The 15,827-nt window shown below is 37.2% G+C and overlaps 1 protein-coding gene across 4 annotated transcripts in view; it reads right to left on the bottom strand.

Annotated features, from left to right (window-relative positions):
- LOC124390521 (cysteine-rich motor neuron 1 protein-like) overlaps positions 1-15,827 on the bottom strand; it is a 59,767-nt gene that overhangs the window by 33,464 nt on the left and 10,476 nt on the right. For 2 of the 4 annotated variants that reach the window (XM_046856515.1, XM_046856517.1), the window contains exon 2: positions 4,355-4,594. The exons of the other annotated variants lie outside the window; for them this stretch is intronic. In XM_046856515.1, the coding sequence (XP_046712471.1) occupies positions 4,355-4,594 (240 nt within the window). The remainder of the gene's footprint in view (positions 1-4,354; positions 4,595-15,827) is intronic. 4 annotated transcript variants of the gene reach the window in all.

Here is a 15,827-nt window from a genome sequence, read left to right as displayed (position 1 = left end):
ACACACACACACACACACACACACACACAAATGCTCTTACACTCTTTATCACACCCCTTATATCCCTTAGTATCTTAGTAACTTTCCCAGACACACAGAACACATGCCTGTACAGATTCCTCTCAATGAACTGTTGAACCCCCTGCACTTCCCCACTTGGATGTGTCTGTGAGCAGACAAGCAAAGCCAGACTCCATACTCCCATTCGTAGCGAGACTGGTAGCCTAAGCGCTTTTCTTCTGTTCACCCGGCTTCCTCACTAAGTACATTAGTTCCACAACATGGCACACATTTACAGCTGGGCCAAGAGGCCAGAATGGGACTTTAGACTGTTGGTAAAACAGGGAATATTTAAAGCTGGCACAAAGTACACACTGTGTGAGTGAAGTTCCCTCAAACATGCTCTCAATGAGCCTCATTTATCAGAGTGGAAATTTATTTGTAAAATCAAGTTTGAAAAAACATTTGGATCCTACAAAAGCTCTATAGTTTGTATAAATGTACACAGATAGAGCCTCACTAATGCAAGCACTGACTGATAGGGTTCGTACTGCATAGCTGGCAATAAATGCCTGTGGATTATATTGCGAAAGTTAAATAGTCTAATTATTTCCATTTAGCTGTTTACATCATTTTATATTACTGACTTGAAAGAAACCAACCCAAAACTGAAACTAGCCATTTAAAAAAAGACAAAAAAATGGCATAAGTGAAAGATTTAGTGCAGGACACTAATTTGAATGCTTCCGCTGTTTAATCATTTTGTGGTTTTCAGCTGTGAGCTTTGCCTTTTATGGAGTTCTGTGGGTGTAAATCTAACAGTGCTTTGAAAGTGCATGGTCATTTCCTGGTGATTTATAACCATATACATGAATATAGAGTAAATCGGCTTTCGGGAAGGTTTTTAAAATCTGGTAAAAATGTTTAGTTTAGATAAATGAATAAATACAGCTCACTGTGGGTCTCTTATGCTATAACTTTCAGATTTCATAAGTATTGATTGCATACTTCCCATTATGTAATACGGTCTTTTTTTTTACATTAAATGTCATGTTTTTTTATTCAATAGCATATATCTGAAACATTCGCTGATCAGATACGCACAGCACCCAAACTGTGATTGCCATTGTCAATGCTTTGCACACCTTTTCAGTATCAAATATGTATCACTCAAAATTAAGTGCATGTCAGAAACTGAAATATGTAATTTGGTTATACTAGGATTCAACAGATTTCCTGAGTCCTGAGCCCCTGTTGTGTTTACCAATGCAGATTCAGAGAAATATTTTAGTAGCTGTCAAATTAACCTTTTGTTGTATTTACATATTGTACATACAGTTATGTAAAATACATAAAGTCTTTCAGATTATTGGGTAGAAATTTTACTAGGACCACATGGAGCTGGAAGCAAACTTTCCGATTACGTAGCATATTTGGATGGTGTTTCTCTTTCATCGTGTACAGCAACCAAATACCTTGGTGTGATTATTGACCCTAGTCTTTCCTTTGAGGCTCACGTGAATAATATTACCAGGATTGCATTCTTTCACCTTAGAAATATTGCTAAAATTTGAAATATGATGTCGTTAAAGGATGCAAAAAAACTAGTTCATACTTTTGTTACATCTAGATTAGACTACTGTAACGCTTTACTGTCTAGGTGTTAGAGTAAGTGCATAAATAAGCTTTAGTTAGTTCAGAATGCAGCAGCAAGAGTCCTTACTAGATTTAAAAAATATGACCACATCACCCCTGTTTTAATCAGTCTACACTGCTCCCAATTAAATCTCACATTGATTATAAAATACTACTACTGACATATAAAGCACTTAACGGTCTCGTGCCGCAGTATCTGAGTGAACTTCTGTACCAATATGATCCTCCACGCCTACTTAGATCAAAATTGTGCAGGCTATTTGTTGGTACCTCAAAAAATGAAGACTACAGCAGGGGGCAGATCTTTCTCTTATAAAGCCCCACAGTTATGGAACGGCCTTCCAACCAGTGTTCGGGACTCTCACACACTCTCAGTGTTCAAGTCGAGGTTGAAAATGTATTTATTTAGTCAAGCCTTTTATCAGTTGATTTTTTCTTAGGTAAAGGAGCAGATCTGGAGGGAGCATGGATATAGATTGTTTGGTGAACTGGGATATTTGTATGCTGTCGTCCCCTCACATTCACACGTTCACTCGGGTTTGTTGATGGTGGTGTGGTGGGTCGTCTCTTATCCTAGAGATCTCTCATGTTTGTGTTACCTTCTGGTTCTCTCTTTTAGCTATGCTGCCTTAGCGAGTCTTGCCGAAGTCCCAACTGCACAGTAACATTAACTTTGATACAACAATAAGGACATATAATAATCCATATCTCTCTCTCTCTCTCAAGTTAAACATGCTCCTGAGGTTCCAGTGATCACTGTTCCTGCCCCTCTTCCCTCCATGGATCTTCCCACTTCATCCAAGCCTGTATAAAGCTGCTTTGAGACAATGTTCATTGTTAAAAGCGCTATACAAATAAAAATGAATTGGATAAATTTTTTAATCACTCTTCTTTACAGTATTACTTCAGATCATTGAGATTTGCAGGCATTTGTTCAAATGTAACTTTGCGAACTCAAGCCATGCTTGCAAAGCGTTATTTTTAGAGAGAAGAGGCTTTAAACTTGCAACACCTTTGCAATTTCACTGAGCATTGCATGGTCTGACCTTGGGGTGAATTTGCAGAGAGGTCCACTTCTGGAAAGATTGGCTGTCTTGAACATTATTCACAAGTGAAAACCTGAATGATGAAGTGAAAAAATGGAAATCTTCCCAGATTGAGGAGCAGCAACAACTGCTTTACTATGATCAATGCTCCAGACCAGCAAACTGCTGTTCTGCTAGTTTTTTCCATTTTGACCTACTTTTTTGTTCTATTTAGGCTCTATAAATATAGCCCAATACTTAAACCATTGAGTAAAAAAGGGATGTGCTTTTATTTTTTACATAAGTGTATACAATATAATAGAGTTTTTTTTTAATCCATGAGAGACTTCAGAGTATAGATAAATTGATGATTAACACCAAGTCCAGCTCTATTGTAGCATTAATATATACCACTTTATTGGGAACACGTGTACAACTATTTAATCAGTTAACAGTGTGGCAGCAGTGGAAAACAAAATCATGCAGATATGGGTCAGTAATATTCAGTTCAACCATCATAATGGGGAGAAATGTGATCACAGTAAATTTGACCATGGACTGATTATTGGTGCCAGACAGGCGGTTTTGAGAATTTCTACAACTGCTGATCTGGGATTTCCACAGACAACTGACTCTAGAGTTTACTCATAATGGTGCAATTAAAAAAAACACTCACAGAGTGACAGATAAGTGGACAGAATGCACTGTTGATGAGAGAGGTCAAAGAATGACCAGACTGGTTTAGGCTGACAGAAAAGCTACAGTAGCAGAAGACCATGTTGGATTCCACTTCTGTCAGCCAAGAACAGAAAGTTGACACTGTAAGAACAGGTTCTTCAAAACTGGACACTTAAAGATTGGAAAACACACAGCCTGGTCTGATGCACCTCAGTTTCTGCTGGGTCAGCATTTAGCAACTGTAAATCCAGGGGACCAAATCTTCTTGTGTCAAACGATTGTTCAGGCTGGTTCAAATGGTATAATGGTCCAGATAATGATTTCTTGGCACAAATTGGGCGCCAACCAATACCAACCAATCAGTGCTTGATTGCTACAGCCTATTTGAGTATTGTTGCCGACAATGTGCGTTCCTTCATGGGCACATTTTACCCTTTGTCTAATGGTTATTTTCAGCATTATAAAGCACCATGTCACAAAACAAAAGACATGTCTATCTAGTTTCATGAAGATGGAAATGAGTTCAGTGTTCTTCAGTGCCCTTTCCAATAAGTGTATTTGAACAAAGAGAGCAAAGAGAGACCGTATTACCCAGTGCTCGGTCAGTGTATATGTTAAACAAACTTCATTACCAAGAACACATTTTTACTTAAATATATATAAAGACAACTTTATCAAGGTGATTTCTTTTAAATAATACTTTCATTCTTTATAATAATTAAGTATTCAAAATGGCTACAAACCAATTGTACTTCTCATTGAAATTATATGAAACTGGTATATGTCCTGTTCTCTATATTTTTTTCTATCAGTCTTATTCCTGGTTTTTCTTATTATTGTGATGTGAGTTTTAATGATGAACGTCTGATATTGTTCTAACTGCTTTGGAATTTATGTTTCAGTTATTACTGCTTTTTTATCATTACACCAAACAGGTTAGCAGTTGCCTTAAATTGAACACCAAAAAAAAACTTTTCATTTTCTGGGAATTTTACCTTTCTCGCATGTGTAAGAGTGACAGCAGTTGCCTGGTGCTCCTGTAGCCTCACTGATGATTACAGTTTTGTGGCCACTGGGACATATTTGATGGGGTGGGCATTGAGCACAGGTGCACTGTAGTGATAAATTATAGCAGCAGATGCCAGGGGGGAGGTAGCTATGGGTCAGCACAGAGTCAAGGGGGCACTTGGGCACGGCTAGAGTTGGGCATGTGATTGCAGCACACTTCAGCTCCACTGAAAAAAAGAGAGTAAGGGAGTGTGTGAGAGACAGATAGAGTGAAATGTTAACAAACAGTATGACTAACAGCTATAAACACCATCTATTCTGTTCAGGGATGAAGGGGTGGAGGGAAACAGTAGTTTTCTTTAGACACTACTAGTACTACTACTACTAATTATTATTATTATTATTATTATTATTATTATTATTATTATTATTATACAAGTTTTGTGATTGTACATTAAAAAAGCACATCTATTTGCAGTAATAAATAATAAAAACCTACTTATTAAAAGCACAACTGACCCCATTACAGTGGTTTTCAGAAAGAGAGGCAGAGATCAGAGACTTTCTTGGCAGCAGTGTGTGTATCAGTAGTTTTGCTTTATGTGTTCCTGGTCACCTGAGCGTGAGAACACTAACACATGCACTGGAGATATCTGTATTTCCTGTTCTTACAGGAAGCTGTGTACTTGTTTATTTCCATAAAAAAAGCATGCTGGGTTATTCAGTTACAACATAAACCCAGTCAAACCCCATTCTAACAGAGATTTTGACCTCACACAATTATTCATTTCATAACTTTTTCAGGCTACTTTTTTCAGGCTCTTTTTGTACCTTGGAGACTATTTTGATTCCATTGGTTTTTTTTTTATTCAGATTTTCCCATCCACAAAAGCCACTGCAGCCCTGTCCCAAAGGGGTACTCTAGGGTGTACTTTGGATAGCACTCAGGAAAAATATAATTGGTAGATTATTTCTACGTGTTGCTATTGAGGCAGTTGTTCAGTGATATTGAGGTAGAACAATTGGGTTACACAGCTCTTAAACATAGTTTATTTTAGGTTATTTTCTTAGTAGTATTCAGTTATAATTGGAATATAACTGAAGTGGGTATTTTGTGTTTATGTGCAAAGATAGACTTTTTTTTTTTTCCAGTTTATGCAGATTTGGAGATGCACAATACAGCACTGTATGTCATGCTTTGACTGAGGTTTTTAAATGAATCATTTTGGACAAATTTATCCAGGTGCATGTCATTTAAAGTTCCAAGGGAGTATAAAGCTGTACACATTCTCCACGTTGTTTTAAAGCTTTAATCATGCAACACTGCCAAGTGAAGAACTTGTCTAGGGGAGAAAATTATTCAGCATCACTGTGTGACAAGGCAGATGCCCTGCTGAGTCAGAACATCACTGCAGTGAGACTTTGTCCCCCTACTAATGTTGCAGTTGCATTTCCCAGGAGTTCCAAAGGAGTTATACATACATGAGATATGACTAATGATTATGTCAGAAAATGTTATTATATATTTAGTTCATGTTGAAAATATATGTTGGCCATCTTGTTCTAGCTTGTTCCATCTGTGTTCAAACATGCAAAGCTATTTGTATTATTTTTGACAAGTTGGTAATTGCTATAAAACCATCACACTCATGTAAACCAATGATGCTAGCTAATGGTTTCCAATAAGTGAAAATCTAGCATGAAAGAAAAACTAGTTCTTATCTTCATTAGCACTGGTTATGTAAATCAGAGGAGATACGGGAGACACAAGAGTAGCCAGTTCTGCAGCTGTACCAAAAAAAAAAAAAAAACCCATGACAATATTTTGTCCCATATAAGTGAAATGTATGTCTTCTTCTTCTTCTTTCGGCTGCTCCCATTAGGGGTCGCCACAGCGGATCATCCGTCTCCATACCACCCTGTCCTCTACATCTGCCTCTTTCACACCAACTACCTGCATGTCTTCCCTCACCACATCCATGAACCTCCTCCTTGGCCTTCCTCTTTTCCTCCTACCTGGTGGCTCCATCTTCAACATTCTTCTACCAATATAATTCATGTCCCTTCTCTGCACATGTCCAAACCATCTCAATCTCGCCTCCTCACCTTGTCACCAAAACATCCTACATGTGCTGTCCTCTAATAAACTCATTTCTAATCTTGTCCATCCTCGTCACTCCCAACGAAAACCTTAACATCTTCAGCTCTGCTACCTCCAGCTCTGCCTCCTGCCTTTTACTCAATGCCACTGTCTCTAATCCATACAACATCGCAGGTCTCACCACAGTCCTATAAACTTTCCCTTTCATTCTTGCAGATACCCTACTATCACAAATCACTCCTGTCACTCTTCTCCACCCACTCCACCCTGCCTGCACTCTTTTCTTTACTTCTAACACACTCTCCATTACTTTGCACTGTTGACCCCAGGTACCTGAACTCCTCCACCTTCTCCACCTCTTCTCCTGCAACCGCATCACCCACTGCCCTCCCTCTCATTCACACACATGTACTCTGTCTTACTCCTACTGACTTTCATTCCCCTTCTCTCCAGCACATATCTCCACCTCTCCAGGCTCTTCTCAACCTGCTCTACTCTCACCACAAATCACAATATCATCTGCAAACATCATAGTCCAGGGAGACTCCTGTCTGACCTCGTCCGTCAACCTGTCCATCACCACTGCAAACAGGAAAGGGCTCAGGGCCGATCCTTGATGCAGTCCAACCTTCACTCTGAACCAGTCTGTCGTACCTACTGCACACTTCACTGCCGTCACACTGTCCTCATACATGTCCTGCACCACCCTTACATACTTCTCTGACACACCTGACTTCCTCATACAATACCACAACTCCTCTCTTGGCACTCTGTCGTACGCTTTCTCTAAATCCACAAATACACAATGCAATTCCTTCTGTCCTTCTCTATACTTCTCCATCAACATCCTCAAAGCAAATAAGGCATCTGTGGTGCTCTTCCTCGGCATGAAACCATACTGTTGCTCACAGATGGTCACCTCTTCTCTCAGCCTGGCTTCCACTACTCTTTCCCATAACTTCATGGTGTGACTGATCAACTTAATATAAGTGAAATGTATGTAATAAATGTAAATTGTGAAATTGTTATTGTTCCAATAAAATTGGACCATGAAATTATAATTTGCCAATGAGATTTTGGTAAAGTGTTTGGTCTAAAATCAACAAAAGCATAATGATAGCTAGGTATTTATCTCATGTAGTATAATAAGCATTATGTAATTTTTAAAATCTATATTATTACTTGACAGTCCTTGCTTTTTAGGCTGTGAGCTTTCTATGAATGGGTGGAAATAAAAGACAGGTTCAAGGTGTTAAAATGTATCCCCCTACTTAATTGAGTAATTAAGCTAGATCTTTACTAATGATGACAAATACACTTTTTATGTGGCTTGTGCTGTTTCTTTCTGAACGTGCTTTGCTGATTTAGTTCCCAGGCTCTAAACCTGTTATCCAATTTCCAAGCTTGCAACTCGACTCCCACTGAGGATGTTGACTACACTCTGACATTTACAGAACTGTAAACAGATATCCTTTATATCCCCACCAATACAGACACACAGAGACACACACTCATACAATTTCACACACCATCCTCATTACATACCAGGTTATAAATAATAATTAAGGAAATTAGTAAAATAGTCTCAGTCATGTTTTTTCAGAATTGAACAGATTCCCCTGTCATGGTGACGGCTGTGTATAGGATTACGGGATTTTCTGCAAGCAATACTGTTTTATCATTAACATATATTGGATAACTACATGGAACAGGACAGTTAGGAATTGGTAACTGGGTCAGTACTGCAAAATGCCCCACTGTAGTTATACAAAAAAACAACAAAAAAAAAACATTTAAATTGTATGCTCATTCATGAAATGCATAGAATGTGTTTTACCTTTTATCTGATAGAATGTATTTAATCTTAATATTATAAATGATCAAAAATGGTAAACTGGTTGATCTAGGGTTAGAATAATTTCCCTCCTTAGATGCAATATATCCTGTTATCTGGTTCAGCATGACATCAGTTTGAGTAGTGGATGAACGGGAAATAAAGTCAAAGAGTTCTTGTGTGCGTGCATGCATGAGTGTGCGTATACGCATGTTTTGTTCATCTAAGAAGGGTACTATTTGGGTAGGAAGTCTGACAGTTGAGATTGAGGCAGCAGCAGCCGTTAAATAAATAGTGAAGGAGTGTGAGGTATCTGTACAGCACTGTTTTCTTTAGCTGACTGTGAAACACCAGTTGCCAGGCACAAAGCTTACATTGATTAACTTTCTCAATGCATACTAACATTGAGAAAAGGAAAAAAGTCCTCCTGCATTACGGTAGGCTGCAAGCTCTTATTAAAAAGGCTTTAGGGTAAGTCCTACTTCAGCCAAATAAACATTCAGAGGCCTTATTTGGGAGGTTTCTCCAACTTTCATATCACATTCATTCATTCATGTTTGCCTGTTATAAGGGTTGCGAAAAATGCCATGGTAATGTAAAGGAGAGTGATCAATGAAATTTGAAAAGACATCACTAAATAAGGGCACTATTAATGGACAAAAGCAAGTAATTATCTTATTTGTAGAAATTGGTAGCCAGTAGCTATACCCAATCACAATAGGATAACTATGATAATGGTCCAAATTAATTCCATCAACACTGTGCTCAACAACTTATGCCCTTAATAAAATATGCTCCAGTACACACATACTAGTAATAGTATTAAATCTATGTGACAAAAGCATTGACATGCCAAATAACAGGTGACATGAAATGACAGATATGACAATTAAAAAGGCAATCAAAGCAGAGCAGACTGTAAGATGATATCATTGGGCGATACATTAGCAACACTATAAAATAAGGAGGAGTTTATTACTACACTAAATAAGGAAAATTGTTTACACACACGATACTAATTAAAATAACAGCTCTTACCAAATATATTGTTCTAGACTATCAGTTCCTATCGATTAAAGATTCCAATTAAAGGAAAACAAAAAAAAAATGTTCTTAGCTGTATAAACCTTAATGTCCAAAGTAAAATCTTTATTGCAATCCGACTTCATTCTATTAGCCAATGCACTTAATGAAAATAAAATTCACCAGTGTGAACATTCATGTGTGCTTCTTATGGCCACTATTAAAACCAAGAAAATATAAACAGACCTATAAATACTGTTCTATAAACCCCATGATTGATTAATACTATTGATTCTTTTTTAACTTGTTTTCCAATGTGGATATAATGTTTATGTCAAGTACATACTTAGACTTTGATTATTATTTACCTTTTTTAGTAAAGTTTTAAAAGTTCACTACATAAACTTTCAAGGCAAAAAAGACTTCCTGATTAAACAAACGTGTGCTTTTAGGGTAGTACCCAAGTGACAGTTTAGTACCTTGTTTTCTGATTATATGGTTAAAGGCACAATAGGAAAAGTAGGGAAGACAAGCAGGATGGACTCAATAGCAAAAGTATTTCTGGACCACTGTGTCCAGTAGGAGGTTCCAGGATAATTAGCTAGTCAGTGACTATGGAAGCAATCTTTGCACCACAATAGTAGCTATTCTTTTTTGTTGAGCCAACAAAGACACAACGGCCTCTTTTGACATGGTTGATAAATTCAATCTACCCAAATGGCTTCTAATTTGCTTTCAATTGGCCGAATGGACAGTACTTTGAAACGCTTAGCAACCGGTAGGTTCAGGCAACACAGCACAGAGCAAATGGCACACAAAATGGGATAAGTTGGACATGGAAATTAGTTCATCACCAAAACATACTCCATTGTAGACAATGCATGTACATCTGGCACATCCAACGCTCATTCATGAAAAGAAAAACAGCTTTATAAATGTGCTTTTCTTTTTAGCGGCGGACACGAGGGCGGCAGTTTTCCTCCATGTTCTCGTTTCCCGCGCGTCTCCTGCAGGCAGAGGAGGCTGTGTTGACAAGCCGGGTTTACTCATGGAAAAAAGAAATGCACAATACAAGCACTGTTCGAAGACTGACTTTGGAACAAAGCTGCCTCAGTGCAGCTGCTCTTGCGTGGGCTTCTTTTATATAGTTGTAATATGGGGGGAAAAAAAAAACACAGACACAGATATCAGATAGTCAAGTCTGTTTTTGTTTAAGATCTACAGGTGATGTCAGAGAAGTGAACTAATGAAATATGAATGCTTGATGGAAGGCAAGCTACTTTGTGTTATGGAGATGAACAGTGTTGGGCAGTAATGCGTTACTAGTTACGCGTTACTATAACGAAGTTACTTTTGACAGTAACTGCGTTATTTTTTAAAATAAAGTAACTTTGTTACCGTTAACGTATGGAGCGTTACCCGTTACTTTTTTAAATGAATGAATTTCGGCTGAAGTGTAGCCTACAGTCTAACCTGTTTAAAGCAGCGACGCATTGTAGGATTGGTGAATAAACCACTTTAAACACGAAGACGACGCACTGTGGGCATGTCTCTGTTTATTCAGGTTTGTGCAGCAGTAATGGTGAGTCGAGGCGAGACGAGTTTCTGCTCATTATTATGCTCATTATTTCACTTTAGTTGAGTATAAAAACAAAAACTTTAGTCAAATGTAAGCTGTGTCTTTCTGGTTCGAAGGTCGTATCTACTGCGATAGCAGCACCTCCAGAAACTCCATGCCTCGACGAACCTAGAAGCTAATCCGGTGTTCTGTTCTACATTGTTGATAGTTTTTATACTTAAGCTGTGAAAGGAACATTTTTCAGGGCTCAACACAACACAGCTTTTATGATGCAGAAGCCACTTTAGTTTTCGATTCTGAATATATTATTCAGCTTGTTTTGTTATTTATTTCAGAAATCCTTGTGATATATTCAGTTTGTGCTGGTCTGACTTAAATAAAATTGTGTTTAAAAATGACTGTGTTTAAGTCAGTTTTGTGTTTGTATAGACCATAACGCATAAAAGGGCATTAATGGGAACATTAAAGAACATTCTTTAAAAAAGTAACTGGAAAGTTACTTTTAACAGTAACACATTACTTTGGTGTAAGTAATCAACAAAGTAATTTAGTTTTTGAATGAAGTAACGAGTAACTGTAACTAGTTAATATTTTTTAGTAACTAGCACAACACTGGAGATGAATAAGCATGACCAAATATTACAGTCAGAAGTAGACGTTTGTAAATTAGTGGATGCAGTGGCGGGCGGTCAGGGCCATCAAAGCCACCTCTGCTGGCCTAAACACTATCAGAAGCACTGACCTACATTAACAACCTAAATTCTAATATTTGTTCCGTAAAATTGTATTCATTTGTTCCAAACAGTTTATTCTCTTCATTTCGTAGCGTTTCTCTTGGCTGCACTGCTTCCAGTACGTGTATGTTACATTTTTTGTCCAATCAGATTATAGCCTCTATGTGCTGTCATGTCAATTGAATCTGCCCAGGGCCTGCAAAGTCTGTTCTGCTGGCTCTTTTTACCATTGTCTCCTTAAAAAATAGCTTAGTCTCTTTAAACAATCAGATTTCATATCCGCCTCACAGCGCCAGCTAGCTGGCCCAGAATAGCATCAGCATTTTTCTCTCCTCTGATTGGTTGGTCAGAGGGAAACTGTTACAGCCAAGTTCAACTGGCAAAACACGTCTGTAGCACGCTGCACACATTAATCAATCTGAGTTAAACTTTTTTTTTATGCCTACGGAGGAAGAGAAATTGATTTGGTCTCGGACATACTTAGAAATAAATTTTCAAGAAAAGCTAGACATCGTGAGGGGGTCGGCCAACCCTGAATCTCGGCTAAGGGTTTGTTCTCCACTTTCAGACCAGTGAATATGAGCAGTACCTCTGAGGAGTGGTGCAAAATTATGAGTATATATCTCTGGTGAGTAGGTTGTATTTAATTTAAATATTAATGTTTTTGTCATGTTATTAGACAAATATTGATTCTGAACTGCTACAGATGATGTAGGTGGCAAAGTTGCGGTTATAGTGTAGAGGTTTGTAGTTGTCTTATTTTTCTTGCTTTAGTAAAATGGTATTTACCTTATTTTTTTATTTTTCTTTCTCTCTGTATTGCCACGCTTTGTTATATTACGTTTTTGTAGGTTTCTATAATCGCGACGATATAGTGGGGGTATTTAGAGGTGGATTAAGTCGGGTAAGTCCCCACCGAAGGCCCAGGTACCAAATGCACGGCCTTTGGAAACATGTAGTAGAGTAGAAACATGGGATGGGCCACTCCACCTCCTCCATTAATACACCAGAGTAGGGTTGAAACGAATCCTTCACTAACATAAGTAATTTGAATACAAAAAAATCAAGGCAAATTATTTAACTACACAAGGAGCATTTAACTACACACAGCATTGTGTTTCCCCATGGACCATAAATACTGATGCACCACCAAACTCTGGAATGCTCTGGATACCTTTACCATTTTTAAAGAAATTGTAAATATTTTTACTTATATACACACACACACAATATATAATATATATATATATAGTGTGTGTGTGTGTGTGTGTGTGTGTGTGTGTGTGTGTGTGTGTGTATTTGTATTTTTTATTGAAATTTCAGCAATAAAAATGTTAGTATACCAGGGCGACACCTATCACTTTCTTGTATTCACTTTCTTGCTTGTGCAAATTAAAGGATTAGGACTGAATAAATTAAATAAAAAGGACTGAAATAGAAGTTTGAGTGTCTTGTGTTTTGGTGCACAGTGTAGTACACCCTTCCCTTCTTTGTCAGATGTGACCGAAAGGGACCCTAGCCTTTATGATGCTGAACAAATGAAACAAAAGCTCTCTTCATGACAAAAGTCTTTTGTGCTATTGTTGAAGTCAGAAAAAAAAGCTACTTAATGTTCCTTAATTTCTGAGCTACGTGCAAAAGATGCTAAAATTCAGTTTAACACTTAACCCCGATGAGTACATAAAATTGGAAACAAAACAAGATGAAGAATCCTAGTTTAATATGTTTTTTCTAATATATTAAATTCCTGTTTTAGAATTTACTCAAATATTTAATCTTTAAGGTAACATAACGTTAGAAAATAATCTGTTATATGTCTGTTGGATATTAATTTAAAGTATGGTTTCTCAAATCCATTTTGTAGTTACAGACCCACATTCACTGTAAAACATTCCACATACTGTCTCAGAAATTAATTTCATGAGCATTATTTAAATAATGAAATCATGTGCACAATAATTATTTTTGTCTATTTTGTAAAGCCATACAGTTTTCTATTCCTGAATGTTCCACCAACAAAAGGTTTAAGTAGACATTATTTATAGACTAAGACCTGTTACAGACTCCATGGCTAGGCTTTACAAACCCCTAGGGGTCCCAGGATCTCACACGGAGTACCACTGTGTGAATCCACTAAGACGTATTAAAGACATTCACTAGGCAAAAAACTAAAATACAAAAACCATATGGATTTGAATATAAGTGGTCATGGCTCTAATAAAGATTTTTCTTAGGTTTCTCTTTATCTTAGAAAGATCTCTTTATCTCTTTATCTCTTTAGTTAGAAACCCGTATGTCCTTAAATGAATTTAAAACTACTATAAAGAGTGTTGTGATGGAGACATGTTCTTGTTTTTCTTAAGAGTCTCATTGTGTTTTATATTTTTATTTTTAATATTTTGTACTTCTTTTATTGTGTTTGTTATGTATGCATTTGTTGTGATTTGGCTGCTACCTTGGCCAGGTCTCTCTTGTAAAAGAGATTCTGAATCTCAATGGGACCTCCTGGTTAAATAAAGGTATAATAATCTCTGTCTCTCACTCTCCTGTTTTTTTTTTTTTTTCAATAGTTTAAAAAGAGCATCATTATAAGCTCATTTCAAACTATTGACAAAAAGCAAGAAAAAGAAATAAGAGAAAGAAAGAGACACTTTTAGCTACTTAATGTTGTACAGCACGATATCACATAAACTCAGTGAAGGCCACATTGTGCTTTTGCCAGGAAGCAGTGGTCTAGACAGCACTACAGCCACAGCACAAAGGGATGCCACTGATGCAGAACTAACATAAGGAGTGTAAATGAGAGATAGGGAATAAGGAATATGCAAATTTACTTTTGGGCTCAGGCTGAAGTAATCAATCTGCCTGGGTCCGTACTTATACTCTGATCAAACTGAACACTGTCTTTTATGTTTTTTGCAACAATAAGGACACTTAACTTTCTTTATTTCTTCCTCTACTCTCCGTCTGTCTGTGTCCCTTTCTTCAATTTGGATCTGACTGAATCAATCTCGATGCACTACCTCTGGATGGAGTTCTAGCTAATTGGAGACCATGAACAGCGTAAAGATCCATTACCTTACTAAGCAACTCAAGGATTTCGACTGTAATTAATATTCACAGTCTGAAACAATGGCTTAGGGCTGCAGTTTGCATGAACAGTTCTGTATTTAAGCAACTATCACTGAACAGTACACCTCAAAAATGATGGAACTATAATGAATGGACATTTGGTGCCCCGCAGATGAGGATGGTTCCCTTTTGAGTCTGGTTCCTCTCAAGGTTCCTCATGCCCTCTCAGGGAGTTTTTCCTTTTCACAGTTGCCACTAGCTTGCTCATTAGAGATAAACTTATAAGGAACAATTTTATAAGCACTAAAGTTACACATTCCAACTTCATAACTGCTTCATCTCTGTAAAGCAGCTTTGGGACAGTTTAAATTGTTAAAAATGCAAACGTTGCTGAAATAAATTGAATCTGCCAGTTCCACTTTACAGCATGGAATCACAGTGACATGGCTTGAGTCACATTATTCTAAGAAGAGAAGAGCTGAATATGCAGATTGGGCCAGACCTTAGAACTCTTCTATTCTTTTGTTTTGAAGTCTTTAAAAAGTCCAAAAATGACCTGAAGTTTAAAATATTGTTAATCCTTTTGCTACAACAGAAGAAGTCCTCATTGGGTACTCCTATGAGCCAAGAACAAGATGTTGAAGTAGGTGAAGGGTTACAGAAATTAGACAGTTGTAATTGTTTAAATGTCTTTTACAGTAATTTATTATATTTCAGTTGAAAATAGTGCAGCATTTAATTTATTATTATCATAATTTACATTTATTATAGTTATTAAAGATTAAATAATGTGTCAATCTTTGATGCTGGGTAGGTCTGCTTTCACTAATATCTTTAGAGGCAGAATATTAAAAGATATAAATGATAAGAGCTGCTTGTGTGACTAGACCACATGCAACTGCACTGAGACAGTCACATTGTGTTCTAGTGAATATCCCAAAAAGGACAAGTTGTTATTTTTAGTTACACTGTATATATTGGCAGTGAAATATTATTTGAGTCAGCATGTCCTGAATTTCCTTATTTGAGCTCACTTATAAGACCAATGTTTGTCATTCTTGCTTGTTCCCAAGTAGAAATTTGATTGGTCATGAGGTACAAGATCGCTTGACTTTAC

This window comes from Silurus meridionalis, chromosome 8 (assembly GCF_014805685.1).
Source record: "Silurus meridionalis isolate SWU-2019-XX chromosome 8, ASM1480568v1, whole genome shotgun sequence".
NCBI classification, from domain to species: Eukaryota; Metazoa; Chordata; class Actinopteri; order Siluriformes; family Siluridae; genus Silurus; species Silurus meridionalis.
The sequence above is the reverse complement of the archived record's forward strand: the minus strand, read 5'-3'. Positions and strand labels throughout refer to the sequence as shown.